At 44.8% G+C, this 18,509-nt stretch overlaps 1 protein-coding gene across 1 annotated transcript in view; it reads right to left on the reverse strand.

Moving 5' to 3' along the window:
• Window positions 1-1,302: 1,302 nt before the first annotated feature.
• brinp1 (bone morphogenetic protein/retinoic acid inducible neural-specific 1) overlaps window positions 1,303-18,509 on the reverse strand; it is a gene marked incomplete at both ends in the record, with an annotated part of 103,356 nt that continues 86,149 nt past the window's right edge. Inside the window, 2 exons of the mRNA XM_080755795.1 lie at window positions 1,303-2,443; window positions 14,704-14,926. Of these exons, the coding sequence (XP_080611921.1) occupies window positions 1,303-2,443; window positions 14,704-14,926 (1,364 nt within the window). The remainder of the gene's footprint in view (window positions 2,444-14,703; window positions 14,927-18,509) is intronic.

Below are 18,509 nucleotides of genomic sequence, written 5' to 3' on the forward strand. Positions count from 1 at the left end.
ATGGGAATGGGAGGTGGGCCTTTATGTATTATGTTTACCTCGGGTAAGGGTATGGCTTTAAGTTGTCCTTTTGCAGATGTGAGTGTGGATGAAGAATGTTTTAAACTTTTGCTCTCGGTGCTGAAAATCTCCACAAGCCAGCAGTCACAAACATGTACATTTTGCAAAGCTGTACAAAATAGCATTTGATTGTTCATCTTCAGACCACGATATTGCACTCACGCACCAGGAGGCACCGCCTTGTGAGAAACACAGCTCGAATTTCAAACACAGGAAGAAGCGCTCCGAATGCAGGGAATCGGCTTAGACTGGAGTCACTTACTCTCAAATGACACATTCAATTAACGAACAGCGATAAGCGTCAAGCGAAGAAAAGATACACACATATATATATATTTATATATATTTATATATAAACAGCTGGCTTTTGTTATTAGACATGACGATCCACTGCTGTCCTGCTGTGTGCCTTCAGGCCTGATTTATATACCTAGCCTTGCGACAGTGTTGCGGGCCGGAAATTGCCGATCTGCAAGCGCGCAATGTCATGCAATGCAGCGTGTTTGTGAGCTTGTAGATCTGCTATGTCCATCGTGGGGAACACTGTCGTACGACGGAATATAAACCAGGCGTTGTGTGTCGGTACAATGACAAAGTGCCTCATATGTCACAAAGAGCAATGCAGATTCATTGTGGATTTGAAATGTAATTAAGAGTCTATAGCTGATGCGAAGAGTACTTGCTCACTAGGCTATTTACCTCTTAAAATGTATAAACATTTTTTTATATTAAACTGTCCATTATTTCTTGAAATATTAGCTGAAATAAAAGGATGATATCTGGTCTGCCCTTATGTCACGTATTATCTTTAAAAATGTTTTTACTCAGTAAAGAATGGCAGTTTCAGATATAACCTTTGTTCCCTCGGAGTAAAATCAAGGCCTCTTTTTCAGAAGATGGATTTAAACTTTTTTTTGTTCTTCTTATTTTTCTTCTCTCTCTCTCTATTAAATTCTTTTAGGGAATGACAGACATGCTGGGACAAATATGGTACAGTCTTCATAGTGGAAACCATGGATCTCCTTTATCTGCCTAACAGGCGTTTCATCTCGGCCTTTCTCCTTTTTCTCTTTAACATTACACTTACAAAGTTGTTAATATTACATCAAAAAAGCAGAACAAAAAATGGTCAAAAAAACAAAAACAAAAAAAGGGAAAACAAAACTAAGATTAATATCCCTCTCAGTTCTCGTTGTGGGGTGTCTCTGTTCACTTTTAACTCAATTTGTTAATGTGACTATCTCAGCAGAGTTTGGTAGTCAGGTGATCTGACTGTTTCAGTATCTCTGTGTTGTACATGTCCAAGGCATGGTTCACCCGAATCATCTCACTGTTGTTGAGCTTGAGCCGGTGCTTCAGCATACAAGAAAACAAGTCCAGCTGGGGCTTTCCGGGTGCGACTGGAGGCGCAAGGCGATTAATCCTATCCCTAATGTCCAGCAGCAGAAGCATGACAGAGGATGACGAGTAGAACTGAGTTCCTTGGGTGTACGACTGGTTGACCTGCTGCACGGCGCTGCGCAGCAGGTCAGCGTTAAAGCGCAGGCTGTAGCCAAACACTTGAATGTCAGAGATCTTGATGTAGATCTGCCGTTTATTCGGGTCTCCAAGGTCCACAGGACCCTGACCAGTGTCGTTACGCAGGCCGGTTGGGATCTTAGCGCGGCTACGCAGGTAGATGTGCACCGTTTCGAAGAAGGTCTTCCACCGGTTGCCTAGAAGCAAAGTCCAGTTGAAGCACTGAGTATTCTGCAGGCGCACCTTTTCCCAGCGTGGATAGCCATGCTCACCAAAGGGCATGCTCCAGCCCTCCGAGTGGCTGCCACTGAAAGGGTTGACATAAACAAAGAACATGGGATCAATGCTGCTGTTACGCATCTGGCAGATTTTCATGGATAGGCCAATTATCATATGGAGGTAGTCCATCCGGTTCTTGTTACTCTTCAGGGTCAGGGACATGCGCTTACGCCACCGTGGGTCAAAAAATGTCTCCAGGCGTATCTCGTTGCTGATGAATGTGGTGTGAATGTAGAGTCGTGAATCCATCTTCTGCAGCAAGTACTTGAGCTCCAGGTCTTGGAAATCTAGGTCCGTTTCAAAACTGATGAACTGTTCGCTGCGTTCCGAATCCACATTCTGGGGCTCGCAGCGCCCACGGTACAACTTATAGCCCTTGTTGCAGGAGCCACATTGTGAGATGTTGGCCAGGCTGCACATGGCACAGCTGTTGTTGCCACCAATGACGCATGGTATGGGGCGTTGGCACAGTGTGACGCCTGTGTGGCACACACATGTCCTCTGGCTCTCCAGGAAAGTTCCCCAGAATCCATTCTCGTTGCAGTAGAGGAAGGACTGAACCCTGTTAAGCCACTGCATCACAGACCTGTGGAATAGACAGAGAAAGAAAGATATGGGGATAGCAAGGGACACAGAAGATAAGAGATAATAAAACAGAGGGAAAATGGGATAAAGCCAAGGGATACAATTTGTAATGATTAGTTAATAGTTGGAAATACTGAAGTCAATTTTTAATTCTGTCACCACTAAAGCCTGGTGCTGTTTGTTATAGCCTAGTCAGTGCACAGGAGGATAATGTATTCCTTTCAAGGGGACTGAGTCCCTTTATTTCCCTCAAGTGGGAAGCATTACTTGCTATGCTAATCTTGTCTCCTCTTTACCCCTCAGGCATCTTTCCCTGTCATCTTGACAGTCCTAGAACTTCCTTCCTTTGTGAATGTAGGAGGTGAATTCTGAATCCCGATTTCTCAGAGAGGGATGGGCTCAAGGTTAGCTTGACATGCTAATGAACCTGAGTGATAACTATGATGGATGACCTTGTTGGCAGGCCAGAAATCCCCCAAGCTATGCTCAAAATGATCTTAGAACAGATCGCTTATAAGGAGAGAGGAAACACTTCTTTTGACCCTATAGCAACTTCCAAAGTGTAAGACCAATTGTTTAATGTTAAAGGTATGCATATGGTGCTGGCATTATTTAAGATTCACATGTGGGACATTTTACAAAATGAAAGTAACAATAACTACTAATTTAATTTGTCAGTTGTGATGTTGATCGCAGTTTTATGTAAACAAAGCTGTGGAAAAAAGTATTGCTTTTCCCGCCATTTTATCCATTTGCACTTTAGTTAATAATAATCTTCCTCTAAAGACATAATAATAATATAATAATATTAATAAGGGTAATAATAATAATAATAATAAACATTGTGTAATTGAAAATAGATATGACATTACATGTAACTCAAATATAGATATGACATCTGTTCCTTTATCTGTTCAATGGCAAACCTTACTCACCAAATATTAAACTATTCCCGTTCATTTTGATTGTCTATTTATTACCGTTTTAGACACAGTCGTAACAATTTACTCGCTTGAATTTATTCGCAATAACTGGTGGGCTGTGCTATGTGAAATTCTGAGGTAAAATATGTACTATCCTATAACTGCCTCCCTCGATAAGCCATTACTAGATGCTGCTAGTTTTATTTTTTGCCTTATTTGCCTCTCTGCAAAGCTTGGCGTGTTGTTTTGCCACAGGGAATAAAATGGAAATGAGGGGGAATGAATGCTGTTTGTTTTCACGAATCAGAGCACAATCTGTGGGTTTGTAATGGGGCATCAGACAGTTCTGGTACACTGGTGACACACATCACAGCCCCCTCTACCGCATGTGATAGAGCAGGGCAAGAAACAGAGGAAGCTACATATAGAACAACCAAGATGGTAGAACGAAATATGTTGTTGTGGCTCAGGAGGCCAGAGCACTCATCTTGGAATCAGAAGGTTCCCGGTTCAATGCCCGGCTCAACCTGGCTGCATGTCGTAAGTGTCCTTGAAAAGACATTGAACCCCCCACTTCTGCTGGTTGGTGCCTTAATTGCACGGTTGCCTCTGCTGTGTGTGTGTGAGTGGGTGCATATACTGAACATTGTGAAGCACTGGGGAAAGGTGCTTTAAAAATGCAACATTTACCATTTTTATTTGCCACGAGGGAGGGAGATGGGGTAGACAAAAAAGTACAGTAGGAAGGAATGTGAGTGGATATCATTGTGTGAGAGAGTAATGTCTGTGAACACTTACTATGAGACCTAGCAGTTCTTTTAAGTTGTGTTCGCGAAATACTTCGCTTATGGGAGGTTTCGATCTGAGAAAGCGAGGTGCAGATATTCATTTATGAACTCACACAGGCATTTTATATGCACTGTGGGTTTAAGGCTCGTGACGCAGGCACCCAGCGCCTTAGGCGTATATAAGGCCTAGCTGCTGCGTCACAGGCCACTCGTTTTCCTTCTGCCACAGAGGTTGCATGATAACGCTAGCCAGTTATACTTTGGGCGATTCAACACTTCATAAACCGGGCGAGAGACAGGACTCAAGCTCCGTGAGGTTCCCTAGTAGTGTACTGGTTAGATTCATATCTATTTTTTAAAAGCAGAGAGAACTCTAAAGCTTTTCCTCGACGTTTAAAACTCAGGAAACTGCTAATTTTACTACAAGCTAATTCGCGCGAGCGAAGCTACCTAGCATAGCTACTCTCACGGGCCTAACACCCGTCCCAGCTAGCTTAAACACACAGCTTTTTTCTCGACGTTAAACTAGTTTTTAATTCAGGAAAACTAGCTAATTCCAACAAGCTATCTTCCCGTTGGGAAGCTAGTTAGCCTTAGCTGCGCGGAATCACGGGCCTATTACCCGCGGCTCCGCTAGCTTATAGCTAACTTGAGAACAAAGGAACGGGTGAACCCGCTCTTTTTAAGATAGCCGTTCACTAACTGTGACGATAGCGAACAGAGGAACGGGTGAACCCGCTCTTTTAAGCTAGCCGTTCACTAAACTGTGACGATAGCGAAAAAGAAAACAAATGTCTAAGTTTGCTTCTACGAGAAGTTCGAGGGCGACAGACCCGACCCAGACCTGCCTCCTCAAAGGGAGAAGCAGGTCTGCGAAGGGCCTCCGCGCTCCATGCCTAGACAGCGGGTCGACTGGCCACCGTTAGCACGTAGCACACCAGTGCCGCGTGCTAGCGCGGCTAACAAAGACAACACTGCATCCTCCCGGGTCCCGATAGCCAGGGCCGAAACCCATGACTACGGGGCCTGGGGAGCGAAGCAGAAAATGACGACCCAGCCAAAGCAGCCAACTGAGCGGGGGAAGTTACACGCTATACGGCATATTACCGTAGAAGAGTTTCCCCCCGCTCCATTGACTAGACCGCGCCAGCTGCTAGTCAAGGCTGCCGTGGAGCCTCCCCCGAAGCGCGCAGCACACACTGTCGTGCCTAGGAGGATGGCTGACCGCAGAAAATATTTTTCTATTGTCCCGGGCTCGCGCATGCTCGCATTGTTCGACCAGGGAAGCCCTGCTATATCCCGTGCGACAACATGGAGACCGTGCCCCGCATCACTGTGTCAACACAGCACCAGCCCGACGGCCGCGCTACGCGAGCCCCAGGCTTTGCGGCCTTCCCTCTTCCCACTACTACATCCAGCAGAGAGTATAGTGGTCTCGAACCACAAACCAAACGTTTCAGTGGGAATGTACACGCAGTTCTGCCCCTGTGCAAACCCCTCAAACATGGTGAATGTGCATGATTATGTCACAAATGTGTATGTTTTTTAATTCAATAAAAAAGTAACACAAACATCTCACTCAACGCCGTTCCCCAGACCCACTGCTTCCCTCAACATTACAAGGTATGTACATTGTGAAGCTAGGTTTGTTTAGCTGTTTAGCTAACATTTAAAAGAGGTCGGGTTTAACAACCTCGTTGGATGGTCGCTGCCATCCTAGCATGCTTAGCATTACTAGTCAGGCTGCTTTCAGGGTGGACGACGGACACAGAGGACGCCCCGGGACCGCTGGCCGCTGCTCTCCTCCGCCCTACAAACGTTTCAGAGGGAATGTACATGCAGTGGCTGCCACTGTACAGAACCCCTCAAATGTTGTTAAATGTGCATAATTATGTCACAATGTGTATGTTTTTTACTTCAAAGAGTAACACAAAAACACAAGAACAACTTGAAACCTGACACAAGGGCATAAGCCCATACGTGGGGATTATAACCCGCTTCTGGGACAGTTTTAAAACTGTCCCAGGCCCGGGAGGTCACGCCCAATTATTTTTTCAATTAATTGAGAAATTAACGGCCTGTCTACTGATGCCATGCCTCTACACGCCTAGGCCACTAGAGTGCACCAGAGCCTCACAGACAGAACCTTCCCCTAGAACGGGGGCTTCTCCTCTCACGGGCACAGGCCCATACGTGGGAAATATACGAGAGCAGGGGTCAGGACGTACCCCTGAATCTCTCCTCCCTTCAGGGGTCCGAGTTAGAGGGTAGTGGTCACGGACCTCACCCTCAAAACCGCAGACTCTAAAGACATTTCAAAGCCGAAAATTGTGCATGCTACTAGCCTCTGTACCATTTTCTGCATTTGTTGTTAATGTGTATTCTCTGTATTTTTTTTATAAAATAAAAATATACATGAAACAAAAACACGAATACGACCTGTAGGCCATAGGCCCATACGTGGGGAATAACCACGCTCTGTGACAGTATTATACTGTCACAGGCCGGGTAAACTACGCCCAATTATTTTCTCACCTCAATGAAAGAATAATGGCGTTTAATGGTAATGCCTCTACGCGCCTAGGCCACTAGAGTGCACCAGAACCTCACAGACAGAACCTTCCCAGGAGGACGGAAGGCTCCCTATCACCCGTTAAAACAGGTGTGCAAGACCCCATTTGCCACACACACCGCGGGTGCGGGACAATACAGAGGGGACGTGCACGCAGAAATGCCTCAGCACAGGCCCCTCAAAAGAGCACGATCATGTGCTTCACATTCAGCATGTGTTAATGAGATAATCGCCACAGACAGTACTGTTTAAAGCAGCTCTCATTCTCTCATCTAAAAAAAGAGAAACATTTGTCCCCATGCGCTCAAATCGCTAGAGGGCACCAAAGCCTCACGGACAGGATCCCCTGAAACAGAAGGGGCTCCCTGTTAGGTCATCAAGCTCAGTGCTGGATACTGGGAACTCCCCATGATCATGCGCACTATAGCAGAGGGCTAAAGGTTAAATAAAACCGCACACTCTCGAAGGAATCATCTTCTCGAGAGCAGACGGAGAGGATAGGGGCACATTCTAAAGGAGGAAATCGATTCCGTCCTGCAGAAAGACGCCATCTCAGAGGTCCCTGTCAACCAGTCTCTTAACGGGTTCCCCGCTATTTTCTGGTGAAAAGACAGGGGGCGGGCTTCGCCCATTCAAACCTCAGAGCCCCGACTCGATTTTGATGACTTTGGCTTCAAAATGCTGACACCGCCAGTCCTACTAAGCTTACTCCGCGAAGGGGACTGGCGCACGTTAAATGGACCTACAGAACACATACTTTCAAGGTCCAAACTACCCCCCCGCACAGGAAAAAATTCTGCGCTTCGGGTTCAAAGGGAGAGTACGAATACAACGTCCTCCCGTTCGGACTGTCCCTGAGTCCGAGAGTCTCTGTGAAGGTTACAGCCACGGCTATAAGCTCCACTATGACAACAGGACATTCGTCTAGCAGCGTGCATAGACGACTGGCTCCTGTCAACAGACTTGCCACAGGAGGCGCTGTTGCACACTCAACGAGTGCTCAACCACCTCCACTCTCTAGGGTTCCGAGTGAACCAGGAGAAGAGCGTGTTAACGCCGACACAGTCTATAGACTTCATCGGTATAACGCTGGACTCGATTTCTTTCACGGCTCGTCCGAGCCAAGAAAGAATAGAGGCGATAATACAGTTTACGGCATCATTCAAAAGGGATCGCTCGATTCCTTTTCATGCATGCCTGCGGATGGCGGGGCTTATGGCCTCGGTGGTTTACATAATACGCCTAGCCAGGCTAAAATATGAGACCTTTTCAACAGTGGATGAATGCGTTACGCATACCCATGCACCGTCGCCGCCAGAGGGTAACAGTGACGTCACAATGCGTGCTAGCACTGAAATGGTGGGCGGACAGACGAGCCCTCTCAGAAGGCGTCCCTATGGGCAGACCTCTGACCAGGAAAGTCGTCACCACAGACGCCAGCATGTCTGGCTGGGGAGCCACATTGGAGGGCACTACAGCCAGAGGACTGTGGACAGGACAACTACTGTGCTTTATAAATAAAGTTGAGTTGAGTCCTGCCACATCAATTATCTGGAGTTGATGGCGGTGTTCCTCGCACTGAGGTGCTTCGAACCGCGCATCCAAGGTTGCCACGTCCTGGTCAGGACAGACAACACGACAACGATGTGCTACATCAACAAGCAAGGGGGACTCAGGTCCCCCCGCTTGCACCAACTGGCTCAGAAACTCACGTTGCGGTGCAACGCTCGTCTCTTGTCCATTACAGCGTGCCACGTCCCGGGTGTTCTAAACACAGGAGCGGACCTGCTGTCCAGGGGAGACCTCCGATACGCAGACTGGTCACTACACCCCGAGGTAGCAAACCAGATCTGGGGCAGGTTCGGAGCGCCCGAGGTAGACTTGTTCGCCTCAGAGCAGGACACGGAATGTCCTCTCTTCTTCGCCATAAGAGGACCATCGACATTGGGACTAGACGCTCTAGCTCACCAATGGCCCAGGTCCCTTCTCTACGCCTTCCCTTCACTGAGTCTCATTCTCCATACTCTGAACAGAGTGAGGACTCAGGGTCTGACGCTACTTCTAGTAGCACCACTGCACCAGCCTGGGGCGTGTGGAGGACGGAGATAGCTCCCCTCCTCTACAGCCGACCATGGAAGCTCCCTCTACGAGCGGATCTCCTCACGCAGGCGAAAGGAGAGATCTTCCACCCTTGCCCCAGGGACCTAGACCTATGGGTCTGGCCCGTGAGAGGGTGATGCTGACAGAAACCGGCCTCCCTCCGAATGTTATTGCAACAATTCAGAGAGCCAGAGCCCAGTCAACAGCAATACGCTGCGAAACAGCCTGGAGCGTGTTCGGGCGGTGGTGCTTCGAACGACCTAACCAGGTTATCCCCTTCCAAGCTTCAATAGTCGACATCCTGACATTCTTGCAGGAGTTCCTGGATAGAGGTCTAGGCCTCTCTTCAGTGAAAACCCACCTGGCAGCCATCTCGGCTTGCCACGTGGGCATTGACAACCAGACGGTATGGAAACATCTGCTGGTAAAACAGTTTGTGAAGGGCGTACGCAGGGACTGTAAGGTCAACAGGCCCCTGGCCCCCTCCTGGGATCTGTCACTAGTACTCAGGGCTCTAACCAATGAGCCCTTCGAGCCACTGCAGACGGCTGACTTAAAGTTTCTTACTCTTAAGACAGCCCTCCTAGTCGCTCTGACGACCGCTAAGAGGGTCAGCGATCTACATGCACTTTCGACCACTCCAGAGTGCATGAGATTTGACGACAGGTCAACCAAGGTCACCATCAAAGCAAACCCAGCCTTCTTACCAAAGAATGCTTTCTCGGTCTGCGTACCGGTGGACCTACAGGCTTTCCACCCTCCCCCCCTTCGCCACGGAAGAGGACAGGAGGCTGAACCGCCTTTGTCCAGTAAGAGCGCTCCGCGCCTACATGGACAGGACAGGCCCCTACAGGATAGGCCATCAATTGTTCGTATCCTGGGGTGAAAGAACCAGGGGAAAACCTGTCACCAAGGTCACTATCTCCAACTGGATAGTGCAGGCCATTCATCTGGCCTATACCACTCAAGGAATAGAGCCTCCGCTTACGCTAAGGGCTCATTCCACAAGAGGCATGGCAGCATCCTGGGCGCTCCACAGGGGCATCTCGATCCAGGACGTCTGCACAGCAGCGAGCTGGTCCTCCTCCTCGACCTTCGCCACATACTATAACCTAGATGTGGCGGTGCCTTCTATAGCGCACGCGGTCTTGGGAGCAGCCGCACCATAGGTGGACTATAATAAAGTCCACCTTACAGAGCCCCGAAGGGAAGGGGACAAAGTCCCCTCCTCCCTCTATAAACCCAGGCTACCTGGGGTAGTCTCCGCCCTACCCCAATTAGCCACTAAGTGGGACCGGGCCACAAACCTGAGGTTTGTCCCCAGCCCTTAAATTATCCCAAAGTCCTAGGACTCACTGGCTAGTTCTGGATACGGGAGTTCATAAGGTCCCATAAGCGAAGTATTTCGCGAACACAACTTAAAAGAACATGAAGGTTACTTTAGTAACCATGGTTCTTTAAGTAAGTGAGCGAAATACTTCGCTGAACACCCTTCTGTCATGCTCTGTGGCAGAAGGAAATTGTTCGAGTGGCCTGTGACGCAGCAGCTAGGCCTTATATACGCCTAAGGCGCTGGGTGCCTGCGTCACGAGCCTTAAACCCACAGTGCATATAAAATGCCTGTGTGAGTTCATAAATGAATATCTGCACCTCGCTTTCTCAGATCGAAACCTCCCATAAGCGAAGTATTTCGCTCACTTACTTAAAGAACCATGGTTACTAAAGTAACCTTCATGATCATGTCTGTCTGTGTGTCTGTGTGTCTGTCCCGCTATCCAAATATGGAGTGTGTTGCATCAGCAATCACTCAGCTCCATATATGGGCACAAAAGGGGCCAGGTCCACTCAGCTCCATATATGGGCACAAAAGGGGCCAGGTCCACATATACAGTAACAGCGGGACAGACACACAGACAGACATGATCTGCAGGGTCTCAGCTGCGTTCGCTTCCCGCGTTTGCGCGTCTTACTGGTAATGACAACATGACAAAAACACCTCGGTCAGGATACTTTTCTAATATGCTTATATAGGAGAGTGCTTTAGCCCACCACCCTGTCAAATCGATTGTAAATGCAGCTAAACATTATTCATTATACATTATTTGGAAAGGTACATTCATATCTGTAAACATGCTCAATTCCAAGCATGAATAATTAAGGCTGATGCATAGCCTAGATGCAAATGGTCTGGGCTGGGAGTGATGCTACTTCATATCTGTCACTATTAATCATTTTATATGAGATGAGTTGTGTGTTCACCATATATGAGGTAACCTATTATATTATTACAGTATACATATACTCACTGTTTATTCATGCTAGTTCAGCAAAGCACTACCCACACAGTTTCTGCATTCACTGTCCACATGGACGTGCAAGTGAAACAGTGTGAGCCACCAGCTGGCAAATGCCAATGATTTACCTTGGATTTCATGTTTTTCTGGTGCCAGATTAGCTGGTTCCATGGCTGGGTTTATCAGACATGGGGCGGTGATGACAAATTATTCTAATTAGGGCTAGCTCTCATTTAGGAATGGAGAGGGTTATTAGGTGCCTTTCTAACTTTATTGAGCTAATGTAATTAATTTTGACTAGTTTGATTGAACGTTACATTTAGATAATTGATGAAGCACTCATGTTGCTGAAATCGGAACTGGACGTAGAAATCATATCATTCATGAGGGAAGTAAGCTTCCTTCACCTGGTAAGGACCAATGTAAGTCCTTGTAGCTCCAAGGTTGTACAGTTGTACTGCTTTCATATGACGTAGCCTACTGAAAACCATGTTGCCAGGAGCCAACTGAAGGAAACCTGTTCAATGTACAGTGAATGCTAATATTGTAGGCTACCCTTTCAATGCTTCCTGTATATGCAACTTTTCTAGGTATGCATGTGTAACCTGCAGAGCACCTAGTTTACAGATGTACCCCCGCGGGTATCTATCTAGTTGGTACTGTACAAGTTGCATGCCTACAGTGTACAGTATATTCTTGTGTGTGTGTGTACTCTATGGGTATTTTGTGTGTGTACTGCACATTAGTTGTGTTTGAGGACCAATGCCGTCAAAGAGCCAATGGCCCTATACTGACTGGCAAGGCCAATAAGCTATTAGACTGGTGTTATATTGCATTACTGTATATTGGAATGGGTTCCAGGAAAAGCACTCTTATTTATGCTTGTCAATTTGGTTATGGGCTTCATTTCAACAGAATTTAGTTCTTTGACCTCATCTATAAATACAGTACATGTTCCTGTGCATTCTCTAAGCTATGTAATTTCATTGTTATGTGAAATCACACACGCGCATGTGTGTCTGTCTGCCTGCCTTTCCACACATACGGACACACTCACACACCACACCCACTCACACTAGTCAATGTTAGTAAGCCCTACTACTAGCGTTGCTTATATATATATTTTTTTTTTTCCCCCTTTTTTTGTACTTTAATATTTCTATGGGTAGTCTGTTGAGTTAGTAGTGTTGGATGACAATGTCTAAGGACTAGTTCTAAGCCTGTTTTAAGCCAAAATGATGCTCCTTCTTAACCCATTTAGGCCTGAGGCCGATTCTAAAAGCGCCTCTAAATCCTGACCTAAGTTTTATGAAAAACTTCAAATATGTATATAGCAGTATCAAAATGTTCACATTTTTTAATACTGTACAGAACCCCAAAATGGGTTCCCGGCCTGAGGGGGTATAAAACACAAAGGGGTTTCCGCCCAGAATGGGTTTGTGTTGTGTTCGGAAAATGGCTGATCTACAAGCTCACACGGCGATACATTGTGACCTTGTGTGACAGAGCTTAAATTAATTATTGATCGTTGCGGAGAAAAACAGTGGTCTGAATATCCTCTAAGGAGTGAGTACGAGGAGTGTATTTAGAAATCATGCAAATTTCTAACAATAAAGTCCACATTTACAGCTTTGTTCCGCTGCTGCCACCTTGACAATTTGACAAATGATCCAATATATTAAGGTCTATAAATAGCTTAAATAGCACCTGTTTTGTTGGCGTCGTTGTCAGCTTCATCAGCAATTATTAATTGCGAAATTGGTGAAGTTGTGATTATTTAGCATGAACAATTATAAGTATATGGTGTAATTCAAACTCATTTGTCACTCATTTGTGACGGGAGAAGGACATTAACCAATTAAGTCCCCACATTTCCACAAATGCTGTGAGCTTGTAGATCTGCTATTTTCAACAAAACATTTTTGAATGTCTACCTATTAGACATGCCCAAAATAGGGACACCAGGGTTAAGGTAAGGTGATTAATCTTGTCCACATGCCATGTGCAGTTTGTGCACACATCTACAGCAGGTTTTGATCAGTAATCAGTGTACTGTATAAACACAACATTAAGTGAGCTAGTGTAGATGTTAAATAGGAAAATCCATAGAATAGACGACATGATAAATTAACTGTGGAAATGCAGCAGTGTGCTCTTGTAATCTAAAATTCACATCAAATGGAGATAATACAAAATATATTTACTGTATGTATGCATTACTGTACATACTACAGCCTAATAACTAGAAGGTATATTAAAAGGTGTGTGCTTGCTGCATTGTTCGTTCTTAGTCAAACATTATGAACATTGAAACACTCTGCTATACTTTCTCTTCAGGGTTGCAAGTAAAATGAGGAAATTAAACAAACCGGAACCGAGCAGGTTCAAGAAAAATACCGTACTAAACCAAAGTCTAAACGAAAGCCACCTATAGGCCATACAGGGACACGTACTAGCTCGCACGCACGCACGCACGCACGCACGCACGCACGCACGCACGCACGCACGCACGCACAGCTTGCTTGCTTTAATAGTGATGGCAATGACTCCCTCCATCTGATGCAAAGCGCAGTCACACACAAGCAAGTAAACAAACACCCTGCCTTTCTCCACTGTGCTGTCAGGGGCTCTTGATGCACGCTCCAGCGAGCACAGAGTGCACTGCAGCTCTTTGATAACGCTTCAGAACAAACCTTTGCCAACTCGCATACGAGTGTGCATGTGCTCTTTTTTACCTTATAGTGACAGTTGACACGGGCTCATTTTCAGACCACTTAAATGAATATTTTACATATTATTTTTCTGTTTCCATTTGTCTGTTGACATCCCTGACACAGTTTGAATTATTTGGGGTGTGGTGTGGATGAGGGGTATTCTATTTAGCATGCAGTATAGGCTACTTAGCATACCATTTCAGAAGTGTTTTCACAATTCTCTTAGAAAGGATGTGGAAATTCCTAGGTATTTCATGTATTTCAGGTAGTGTTGGTGCCAGGGCCGGCCCGAGTCAAGTGGAACAGTTCCTCGCTTAGGGCACCAGGTCGCTAAGGGCGCTGTGTAGCCCTCAAAATAATATAATAAAATAAAATAAATGTAATATGTATGTGTGGGGGCGACCCTGAACCGGCCCTGGTTGGTGCCACTGCACTGTAGCCGAGCACTGCTCTAAGTTGTGACAGATGTGTGCAATGACCTATAGCCAGAAAACTCCCACTGTAAAAGCAAGATTGAGCTGGGATTCTTTGGGCATATGCAAGCCTCAGTACTAAATAGACTTGATGGACGGAAACAACAGCGTTGAAGTTGAAATATATAATGGATATCATTGTTCCAGTGCATGATTCGAGAGGCAGCACTGAAAACAAAACTTCTGCAGCATCTCTTTCTAGTATTAAATCATCTGCGGTATCTCTGCTTCTCTATCCATGCTTACTAACTATAGACGCGCTAATACCAAAAACTTCAACACCAAAATTATCGACCCCGAAAATCAACAACCCTTTGTTTACGTTGCTCAATAAAGTCACATCCGATCTGCTTGGCGCCAGTGGAAATGTGACCGTCGATGCCATATTTCTACCCACCTCTCCCTAGGCATCTGGTGGTTGGGATTGTGGTGACAGCGGATGCTGAGGCCAAAGAGCTTGCGGGCAGTGCGCTGGATCTTGAGCCGCTGCGTCTCCAGGGAGCTCTGGAGGAGCCTGTAGCGAGCCTGCAGGTCCCAGTCACTGCCCCACAGGAGATGCACGCTGCTCACCGGCAGGAAGTGAGTGGAGGGCAGTCTCTTCAGGAAGGACTTGAACTCATCTGGGCGACAGGGAGAGGATGCAGTGACAGTGAGTGATGCGAAGTAAGGACAGAAGGGTGTAGAGAGAGAGAGAGAGAGAGAGAGAGAGAGAGAGAGAGAGAGAGAGAGAGAGAGAGAGAGAGAGAGAAGAGGGCGGGGGTGTGAAAGAGAAAAGGGGGTGACGGTAGGGGCAAAGTGAAAAGTAAAGAATTGAATGTGGACAGGGAAAAAGAAGATGGATGAGAAATACATGTGTGGATTGGTTTGCAGGGTTAAAGCGTGGTATTGAGTGAGAGAGAGAGAAGGGGAGAAATTGGATGGAACATTTGTTGTATGTTATTGTGAAGTTGTGGCTTCTCCCATTTCAGCATGTCCGCCTGAGTAATCAGTAATTGTTTAGTTTTTTTTTACAGTTCTGATAGAAAAAAGCCAAAACTCAATTTACAGTTTTGTACTGTATACAATCTACTTTTGTTTAAAGAATTTCAAGGCAAACAAGCTAAATAAATAATTATAAACAATTAATGACATTCTCTTAGCATACATGGTCAGTGAAAATTAACCATGAGAAGGTCAGAAGCAGAAGCACTTAAATCTTTAGGCAATTTAAAATGTTTCACTGGTTTCTATTATGAATCAAATTGATGATTGAATAGTTTAAGTAAACAAATTAGCCAACTAATTAAATTGCTCACAATTGCAATTTCTTCTGATTTCAATAGCAATTACCTCATTGCTTTGTTCGTGTGTATGATTAGTTATAAGCACCCCAGTATTTTAAGCTCAACCATCTACGGTAAATAAGTAGGCTGTATATGTATGTGTGTATATATATATATATATGTGTGTCTGTGCAATTTAATCATACTATTTTATGCGATAGAGAACACAAAAAAATCAACCTCTGTCGAATAAGCCTATAGTTAATTAGCACTATTAATAGAACATATGGCTTTATAAAACATTCTGTCGTGAAATCCTATAAGCATAATTGAATTGTCAGTATTACTGAGAAGACTGTCGCCTGTAATGTTGTAAAGCAGGACACAGCAGAGGGTTCAAGCCCATCCTCTCCCAAGGTGAGCTCTTTAATGTTCTCTGCAGCCAATCATAGTCTGCCTCTAACAAGCTTTCAATCTTTCTGCAACCCAGAGAGCTTCAGTCGGAAGCGGAGACCATCAGCATATGAAACGGATACACTAAAAGGCGCTACAAACTGGCTATCTTCTTCTGAGTATCTCCCTCCTACACACACACTGAAGAACTCTAGTTCCCTCCAATCCAATTCCCGTCAACATCAATGTCTGTCCTTCCTATAGACCTGCCCCTGACCCTGCCAGAGCCCAGCTCTCTCATGCCCGTCTCAAACAGCAGCCCATTTAACATTTTATCAATGGCTGTGAACTTGTGCCTTTGTGGAAATTGAGACATTTTTAGCTAAGAAATTGAGACTATTAAAGTGACAAATTGAGACACAATGCCAAAAATAACTATCTTAGAGTATGTTAATTAAGAAACAAGACACGAGGGGGAGTGCTATATCGGGGTTACTGTATTGGCACAGCTGTGCCAATAACCATCGCCATGCACAGCTGTGCCAATAAATCATAACCTCAAGTGTTTTATTGCTTTTATACAACAATTACCAACAAAATATAACAATTAAAAATGTATTCATATTGTGGGGCAATTCACTCTCAAAATAAACTTTGTGTCATATTTTCCTTGGAAATACATGGGGTCTGACTGAGACAATAAGAATCAACCTGCCAACTTGAGGAATATATGAGATAAATAGAGCTTGTGATTGTGAAACTGAATACACACCACACATAAAACAGCGAAAATAACTAGTGGCTCCCCCGGAAATGAAAGATTTTTACGTCCGGTTCGCGGAATCAGTTTTTGGGCTCTTCAAAATACTGTATTGTACCGAATATAAGACCACTCTGATTATAAGATGACCCCAATTTTTCAAGACTCATTTGTGGAAAAAGAACTAGGGATGTATTGATGAGACAATTTGGCCGATATAGATATCCGATATAATTGCTATTGCTATTATGGCCGATATAAGTGCTGTCGATATGATCTCATTCATAGGGATGCACCGTTATTGAAATGTTGGCTCATATCCCAACATAAACAGCTAGAATGTAGTAGTTTATTTTTAAATTACTCTTTCGAAGGCTTCCCTAGAAAACACTGATATAATTTGCAGCCTTCATCATCACAAAAGGCTTTTTCAGGCTTTATATATGAAGATCCCTGATGTCCTCAGTATTTGCACATTATATTAAAATGCTGGTCGGTCCCATATATGGACAGACCATATATGGGCGTAGCGGTCGGTCTGTGGCTTTCATGGTAGTGCCTATTGTGGTTTTAGCTAAGACCTGGTAACTGTTAATAGGTTGATCACTCTAACCTTGACCTTAAACTTGGCAAGGAAGGAGTTAATTAATGAGTTGATCCTTGGGCCAGATCACTCTAACCTTTCCAAACGCTACTGATGGTGATTGATTCTTTGCTATTAGTGCCCCTAATGACAAATCCCCTTGGGGTAACCCCCCCCCCCCTTGAGGAGCATAAGCTAACACAAGCCACCCTTTTTTAAATCATACCTGAAAACAACTTAAATGATGACTTTTAATCGTCTCCATCAAATTTTCTAATTAAAGTTATTGTTGCTGTTGAACTAATGGTATTATTAATCAAACACAATGCCTTAAGTACCTAATCCATTATATCAAAGTATTATCCCAATGCCTTCAATTCAGTAGTCGTAGGAACTTATAGGAATTTAAGTTTTGATATTTTGATATCACCTCCAGTGACTCATCCTCACCCTGTCTGTCCTTTGTGAACCATAAATATATTTATATGTTTCTGCCGGGTTTTATTTGCACACTTTTATAACGTATCAATAATATATAAGCATTGTGCCTTGCCAGGTGGATATTGGGCACACTCCTCAGGGAATATCTCTACCTTTTTACTTCTGTATTCTGACTTAATCAGTGGGGTTGAACTTGAGAGCTCTCTTTTTCCCGTGCGGGTGCGCACGTATTTGGGGAGTCTGGGAGACATGTGGGTCATCAACTGGAGTATAGTATGGAGTGTTACTTGAAGACGCCTTAAGATCAGAGGAAATATTGCTATACACATTTCACACGAGCACAGTATTAAAACATAACCTAGTACGCACATTTTTCATGAGAGGCATGTAAAACTGCCTATTGCAGTGTAGTGATTGCACACATTTTCACCTCTAATACAGTGTTCTCTGCCAAACATGGATTAAGAAGTCACTGTTTTGATTAATAGCTCTGGCTTTGTCTCTTCTAAAACAGAAGGTGTCCAAATGGGTCCTTGAATAATGCAATAGACCACTTTATTGCTGATTGGCTGTTAACATGCGAAGCGTTATGCAGTGTGTGTTCTACCAAAGGTGACTTGTTAAATAGTGACACCCCCACACACGCATAAAAAAACAATTGAGGGTGTGAATTAAAGCTTGGTACACTGTAGGCCTGCACGATGTGGACAACATTTACCTCCATATTTAGGCATAATATCTCAATACAATACAATGTGACACTT

Source organism: Protomyctophum bolini (genome assembly GCF_963924005.1).
Source record: "Protomyctophum bolini genome assembly, chromosome: 22".
In the NCBI taxonomy this organism is placed as follows: domain Eukaryota; kingdom Metazoa; phylum Chordata; class Actinopteri; order Myctophiformes; family Myctophidae; genus Protomyctophum; species Protomyctophum bolini.